The sequence below is a fragment of the Engystomops pustulosus genome, chromosome 3 (assembly GCF_040894005.1).
Source record: "Engystomops pustulosus chromosome 3, aEngPut4.maternal, whole genome shotgun sequence".
NCBI lineage: Eukaryota > Metazoa > Chordata > Amphibia > Anura > Leptodactylidae > Engystomops > Engystomops pustulosus.
The window spans coordinates 209114721-209122345 of NC_092413.1; the positions used below are offsets into that span (position 1 = coordinate 209114721).

At 43.1% G+C, this 7625-nt stretch overlaps 1 protein-coding gene across 1 annotated transcript; it reads left to right on the forward strand.

Annotated features, from left to right (window-relative positions):
* Positions 1-236: 236 nt before the first annotated feature.
* Positions 237-3909, forward strand: LOC140122935 (serine/threonine-protein kinase SBK1-like). The gene is made up of 3 exons (XM_072144178.1): positions 237-273; positions 2839-3041; positions 3181-3909. The coding sequence occupies exons 1-3, from the start codon at positions 237-239 to the stop codon at positions 3907-3909; spliced, it is 969 nt and encodes a 322-aa protein (XP_072000279.1).
* The last annotated feature ends 3716 nt before the right edge of the window (positions 3910-7625 follow it).

Below are 7625 nucleotides of genomic sequence, written 5' to 3' on the forward strand. Positions count from 1 at the left end.
CTCTGACTTTACTAACAACGACTTTCCACTTTCAGACCATAACCTCTTTTACTGTAAATAGTTCTTGTCCTGTACAGAATAAGTCCATTTATCACACATACCGGAACCCACGTGCCATCAGTGTTCCCCACCTCTTAGAAACTGTGCAGCCATCGCTGTCCCCCATCTCCTCTCTCTCCTGTCCTAACCTGGTCACTTATCATTACAATCATGTTCTCAAAAGCGCCCTGGATAAGATGGCACCACCGTCGGTTCGAGCCTTTCGACACAGATGTAGGCAACCTTGGCACACGGCACAAACCCGTTTCCTTCGTAAGTGCGCCAGGAGTGCCGAACGTCTATGGAGAAAATCGGGCACTTCCTCTGACTTTCTTCACTTTAAATTTATGCTCAAATCCTATAACTCTGCTCTCCATCTTGCTAAACCGGTCTATTTTACTAATCTAATATCTTCTCTAACAACCCCAAAAGGCTTTTCAATACTCTTCACTCCTTACTAACACCAAAGGTACAGCCACCTGTCACAGACCTTGGGGCTGAAGATATGGCCGCCTACTTTAAAGATAAAATTGACTGCATTCGCCAGGAAGTAATTTCTCAGTCCACTAACTCCATAAATCCCCTTTTCTCTGATACCTTACCCTGTTCACGCTCTTCCTTTGAGCCAGTCACAGAGGAAGAAGTGTCCAGGCTTCTCTCCTCTGCTCGCCCCACTACCTGCATTCGTGACCCCATCCCCTCACATCTGGTACAGTCTCTCTCCCCAGCAGTCACTTCTCACCTAACTAAAATCTTCAACCTCTCTTCTGGTGTCTTTCCCTCATCTTTCAAGCATGCTATTGTTACCCCTTTACTAAAGAAAGCTTCCCTGGACCCATCCAGTGGTGCTAACTACCGACCAGTTTCTAACCTCCCTTTCATCTCCAAACTCCTGGAACACCTGGTCTATTCTCGACTTTCCCGTTTTCTCTCTGCTAACTCCCTCCTTGATCCCCTGCAATCTGGTTTCCGCCCTATGCATTCTACTGAAACTGCTCTTACTAAAGTCTCCAATGATCTCCTCACTGCTAAATCCAAAGGTGACTCTTCTCTCCTCATTCTTCTGGATCTCTCCACAGCGTTCGATACTGTGGACCACCAGCTCCTCCTCAGGATGCTTTGCTCCATTGGCCTAAAGGGCTCTGCGCTCTTGGTTTTCCTCCTCTCTCTCTGACAGCACTTTGTGTCTCCTTTTCTGGATCCATCTCTTCTTCTGTTCCGCTCTCTGTCGGGGGTTCCTCAGGGCTCAGTCATAGGTCCTTTTCTCCCTCTATACTGCACCCATTGGACAAACCATCAGCAGATTTGGTTTTCAATATCATCTTTATGCTGATGACACCCAGCTGTATACCTCAGCACGTAACATCACTCCTGCCTTAATCCAGAACACTAGTGACTGTCTCTTTGCCGTCTCTAACATCATGTCCTCTCTCTTCTTGAAACTTAATCTTTCTAAGACCGAACTTCTCGTCTTTCCACCATCCACTAACAGAGCCTATCCTAACCTCTCCATATCAGTCTGTGGGGTTACCATAACCCCAAAGCAGCAGGCCCGCTGTCTTGGGGTTGTGTTGGACTCCGACCTCTCCTTTGAGCCACACATTCACTCTTGCTCGCTCTTGCCGGATGCATCTCAGAAACATCTCTAGAATCTGCCCGTTTCTCACATTTGAAACCTGTTAAATGCTAACTGTTGCTCTCATTCACTCTTGACTAGACTACTGTAACTCTACTAACCGGTCTTCCACTCACCAAACTTTCTCCTCTCCAATCAATTCTTAATGCAGCAGCCAGGCTCGTCTTTCAGACTAAAGGCTACACGGATGCCTCCAGTTCATGCCAGTCACTGCACTGGCTGCCAGTCTCCTTTCGAATACAGTTTAAAATAATAACTCTAAATAAATAAAATCCACAAAGCTCTGTATAATGCTGCACCCCCCTACCTCTCCTCTCTCATCTCAGTCTATCGCCCAACTCGAGCTCTTAGATCCGCCAGTGATCTTAGATTAACCTCTACCCTAGTGCGGACCTCCCACTCTCGTCTCCAAGACTGTTCTAGAGCTGCACCAATTCTATGGAATGCTCTGCCCCGGACTATCAGACTAATAGCTAACCTCCAAAGTTTCAAACGTGCTCTTAAAACCCATTTCTTTAGGCAAGCCTATAACACTCATTAACTGCATGAAGTTTTAACTCTTCTACTAACCCGTCCTGTGTCGTCCTCCCAGCTGTTAACCAGCAACCAACAGGCACCAGACTTCTATGCAGTCCCATTCACCCTGGACCTGGTATATAAGATGACGGCTGAGTGGTTCAAGCGACAGCAATTCCATTTATTATATTTTGTTCTATTCCCTAAGAAGAATGGCTTGACCATTAAATATTCTTTTACCTCGTGTTACCCCATCATCTTCATAAACCGTAAGCTCTGGCGAGCAGGGACCTCACTCCTGTTCCATACAAATGTTGTGCTCTGTCATGTTATATTATTTTTGTATTTGTTTCCTATGATTTGTAACGCGCTACGTAATATGTTGGCGCTATATAAATAAAGATTATTATTATTATCAAATATCTGTCAATCAAATGTCTATTTGACACACAGCTTCTTTTTTGTCAATTATGTGCTCACTTTACTCCACCCATCATGTAAGTGTTATGAATGGGGAGGTGACTTATCAGCTGTAGGATTAAGAGTTGGGGCTGTTGTAATCAACCAATCCATTACCTGCATAGTTATTAGAATATTATTTTATCAAGAGAGACCTAGGAGGTAACATCTAATTGTCTTTTCTTTAGGTAAACCATTTGCACTGAAGTTGGTGAGAAAGGACCGGACCAAGTTGAAATCTTTTCTAATGGAACTGTCCCTATCAATCTCTCTCTCGGAGCACCCTGGATTTATTACAACCTACCCGATATTTACACACACCATGGACTACTATGCGATGACTCAGGAGCTGGCAACAGGGGGAACACTGCATCACCTCATTCAAGCTGAGGTAAGAAATGCCTTCTTCATATCGTAACATACACCTTATTATCCTATTAACCAACCAAACATCTTCTCCTCTTACTGATGTATATGACCGTGTATAATCTATATGTGTGTAACTTATGATGCTCATCTTATTTTTGCAGGTTGGACTTTCAGAAGAAATCGTAAAAAGATGTGCAGTCCAAATCTCCAGCGCTCTGGACTACATGCACCAGAAAGGGTTGGTGCACAGGGATCTGAAGCCGGACAATGTCCTCCTCATGGACAGAGATTGCCATCATATCGTGCTTGGTGACTTTGGCTTAACTCAGCCTGTAGGCAGCATTGTAACCTCAATGTCGCACATTATCCCGTATATGTCTCCAGAGTTGTGTGACATCTCGGACGACGAATATTTAATTTTACACCCTAGTGTAGATACCTGGGCTTTTGGGGTACTATTATTTGTCACCCTTACTGGATATTATCCTTGGAGATGTGCCTTCAGTGATGACATCATGTACCTGGACTATGTATACTGGCTGGACAATCTGAGCTATATTCCCCCACCAGCTCGTTGGGACCAATTTTCCCCTGCAGCAGTCACGATGTTAAGAAATCTTCTTGTTCCGGACCAATCTTGTAGACACTCAGTTCTTTCAGTCTTAAATTACATTAATTTTCCCTGGAAAACTGATGTTAGTGGAGGCAACCCATGGGAGGCTGAAAGTCCAGTGGACTGTGATAATGACAGTCAACCTATCGAGAACTTTGTAACACAGAACCAAGAAGGTACCACGTCAAACCATGGAATGGAAGCGGATAATCCAGTTCTAATTATCACAGAGGAAGATGCTATGCTGACTCTTGGATTGGAAGTGGCAATTTCTTAGGACTTCATTGTGGGACCCTAAATGGTTCTGGCGCTTCTTGATCAGTCTACCCAAATTGGGAACTCAAAAAATGTAAGTATTACATTTATCTAATAAGATATTGTTGAAAATGTTGGTTAGCTGTTTCTTTGAGTTTGGTTTCTATCCTTGGGAAGTAAAGGTGAAGGGAGCATCTTCAGTGTTTAGCTTGATAAAGTTTTAGGCCATAATGCATATTCTAGACTAAATAAGATTCTCACTTTCAGGAAAGTTTTTTTTTGTTTTGTTTTCTTTTATCTGGAGAACTGCTTAAATCATCTAACCAGAGATGTAAAAGAGTATTGTAGATTTTTCTCTACGGGATTGCGCCTACCTGCGAGACGAAAGGAAACCTGATGATCACAGGGGCGGAGATCGGGAGGAACGCACAGGGGCGGAGATCGGGAGGAACGCACAGGGGCGGAGATCGGGAGGAACGCACAGGGGCGGAGATCGGGAGGAACGCACAGGGGCGGAGATCGGGAGGAACGCACAGGGGCGGAGATCGGGAGGAACGCACAGGGGCGGAGATCGGGAGGAACGCACAGGGGCGGAGATCGGGAGGAACGCACAGGGGCGGAGATCGGGAGGAACGCACAGGGGCGGAGATCGGGAGGAACGCACAGGGGCGGAGATCGGGAGGAACGCACAGGGGCGGAGATCGGGAGGAACGCACAGGGGCGGAGATCGGGAGGAACGCACAGGGGCGGAGATCGGGAGGAACGCACAGTGGCCCTGACAGTATAGGTAATAACAATTGTCTTTTTGTCTATTTTTTTGTTTCGAGCCCTATTAACTGACACCTTCCTTCTAGCTAAAAATTGTTTTCCTTACATCCACATAAATCAACTTTATAATCCCTGGTATCAGAGAAGACTTGACCTGTTTGACCAGCCCTTTCCATCTACTTCTTCCCATACCTCTTTGCAGCATGACATGTGACCAGTGTGACATTACAGGGCCTTAATCCTCCTAACATTATCAAGCTGTACACCACGTATGTATCTGATTAAATGAAATCACAGCCTGTCTGTAGCGATTTCTAATTCTCCCCATCCTCCAGGGATTTTATGTGATCAGATACATCTGCAACATCTAGCCTATGTTTGTAACAGGACCTTTGATGGCGTCATCCTGGTCACTTGACATTTTAGTGCCCAATGATGTAACAGAGCTCTCCATACAGTAGTATATCATAGCATGTCCAATCAGGAACAAGGAGGCGGGGCAATGCAAGTAAAAATTATTATGCAGGACTCGCTTTGTTAAATTATATTCACCTCACCTGGTGTGAGTCCAATAGCAAACTTTTTTGTAACATTGTAGCCGTGGAACGGAACCATTTAGGGAGAAGGGCAATCATTGTTTTTAATGAATGCTTTTTTTGGGTGGGTTAATTTGCATGACCGGTTCTCTTTTTAAGCAGGGCACAGGTATTGTAATCTGAGGCTCCTAGTTGTTATCCTATAGACCAGACCAGTAACACCTGATCAAGCTGCTGGCGGCATAAAAAAAAAAATCTTGGCAAATATAGCCGCTCACATTGACGTCATCAGGGGGCGGTGATTAGTCCCCATGACAAAATATAACAAGTTTTTCACTGTGTTCTACCCCGTAAAGGAAAATGGCAGAGAAAATCTGTGTATCTGGGTAAGTAATTGGCTTAGTGATAGAAAACAGAGGGTAGTCATTAATGGCACATTCTCAAATTGGGTTGATGTTACCAGTGGAGTCCCACAGGGGTCAGTATTGGGGCCACTTCTTAATATTTTTATTAATGACCTTGTAGTGGGTTTACACTGTCAAGTTTCAATATTTGCAGATGATACTAAGCTGTGTAAAGTAATAAATACTGAGGTCGATAGTTTAGCATTACAGAGGGATTTGTGGAAGCTTGAGGGATGGGCAGAGAAATGGTTGATGAGGTTTAATGTAGATAAATGTAAAGTTATGCACTTGGGCCATGGAAACAAAAAGTATAATTATGTTCTAAACGGTCAATTACTTAGTAAAACTGAAGCTGAAAAGGACTTGGGCGGAATGGTGGATGGTAAACTTAATTTTAGTGACCAGAGCCAGGCGGCTGCTGCTAAAGCAAATAAAATAATGGGATGTATCAAGAGAGGAATAGATTCTCATGATAAAGACATAGTTCTGCCCTTATACAAATCCTTGGTCAGACCACACACACGGAATATTGTGTACAGTTTTGGGCACCAGTGTATAAAAAGGATATAGTAGAGCTGGAACGGGTGCAGAGGAGAGCAACCAGGATTATTAGGGGAATGGGGGGACTAGAATACAATGACAGATTACAAAATTTGGGATTATTCAGTTTAGAAAAAAGACGATTGAGGGGAGACCTCATTACAATGTACAAATACCTGAACGGACAGTACAAGGATTTCTCCAAAGATCTTTTTATACCTCGGCCTGTGACCAGGACAAGGGGGCATCCTCTACGCCTAGAGGAGAGGTGATTCTACCATCACCATAGACAAAGGTTCTTTACTGTAAGAGCAGTGAGACTATGGAACTCTCTGCTGCAGGAGGTTGTTATGGCCGACTCTATGTACATGTTCAAGAAAGGCCTGGATGACTTTCTGGAGAGAAAAAATATCACGGGTTATGGGGATAAAACATTTATTTAATTCTTGAAGGTTGGACTTGAGTCTCCTTCCAGCCTTATATACTATGATACTATGATACTATGATACTTTGCCATTTTGAAGAATATAAAAAGTTCTAATAACAAAGTGATCAAAAGGTCATACAGTTCAAAAAATTGTATCATTTAAAACGACAAAAAAAAAAAAAAAAATGCAAAAAAGTGACACAACCCATAGCTCTGGGCACCAAAATATAAAATAGTTTGTGCCAGAATATGGCAAAATAATTGTACAGGTTTTAATTTTTGTAAAATTTATGAAACCATAAAACCTATACAAATTTGATATCCCTGTGATCTTACCAACCCAAAGAATAAAGTAGACATCGCATTTGGGGTGTACAATGAAATCTGCAAAATCCAAACCCACAAGCAAACGGTGCAAATGCGTTTTTTCACCAACTTCATTGCATTTGGAATTTATATCCCGCTTTGCAGTACTCATCAGGGATTATATTTGCACCCCAAAATGATTTTATGCAGAAAACAAGCCATCACACAGCTCTCTATATAGAAAAATAAAAAATTAGATTTTTGAAGGTGGGGAGTAAAAACATGTAAACGCAAAAATGAAAAAGGGCTGCAGCGGGATGGGGTTAAGAACACAAATAATGGGGCTGAGCCTTAAATGAAATCAAATGGTAGATTTCCCTTATGAAAAAAAGCATACCTTGAGAATGCTGTAGCTACACTGATGCAGGCACTGCTCTTGTTTTATCTCCGAGCAGAATCTCTCCTTTGCCTGGCTCAACGCTTTTCCTCTCACATTAGTTATGCACTGCACCAGAGAATGATGTAATCACTGTTCTCCCTGCCAGGCAGTATAATTAATTGATGCATCATCCCATTGCTGCTGTGTATGAGTGATGCAGCTCAGGTTGACTATTTGTCTGCACAGTTCAGGAAGCTCCTTGTGTAATGGGGTTATGTAGGCATCCAGCTTTACTAAAGCTCCTGAATTTTTTAATGGCTTTTTCAGCAAAACTAGTGTCGCTCCAGCATTCTCAAGGTATGTTTGGTTCATAATACA

Bases quoted from the DNA above. Each gene is read 5' to 3' on its own strand.
- LOC140122935 (XM_072144178.1), top strand. From the start codon at position 237: ATGGCACCACCGTCGGTTCGAGCCTTTCGACACAGAT. The intron at 274-2,838 runs GTAGGCAACCTT...TCTTTTCTTTAG, and splicing joins TCGAGCCTTTCGACACAGAT to GTAAACCATTTGCACTGAAG. The intron at 3,042-3,180 runs GTAAGAAATGCC...TTATTTTTGCAG, and splicing joins ATCACCTCATTCAAGCTGAG to GTTGGACTTTCAGAAGAAAT.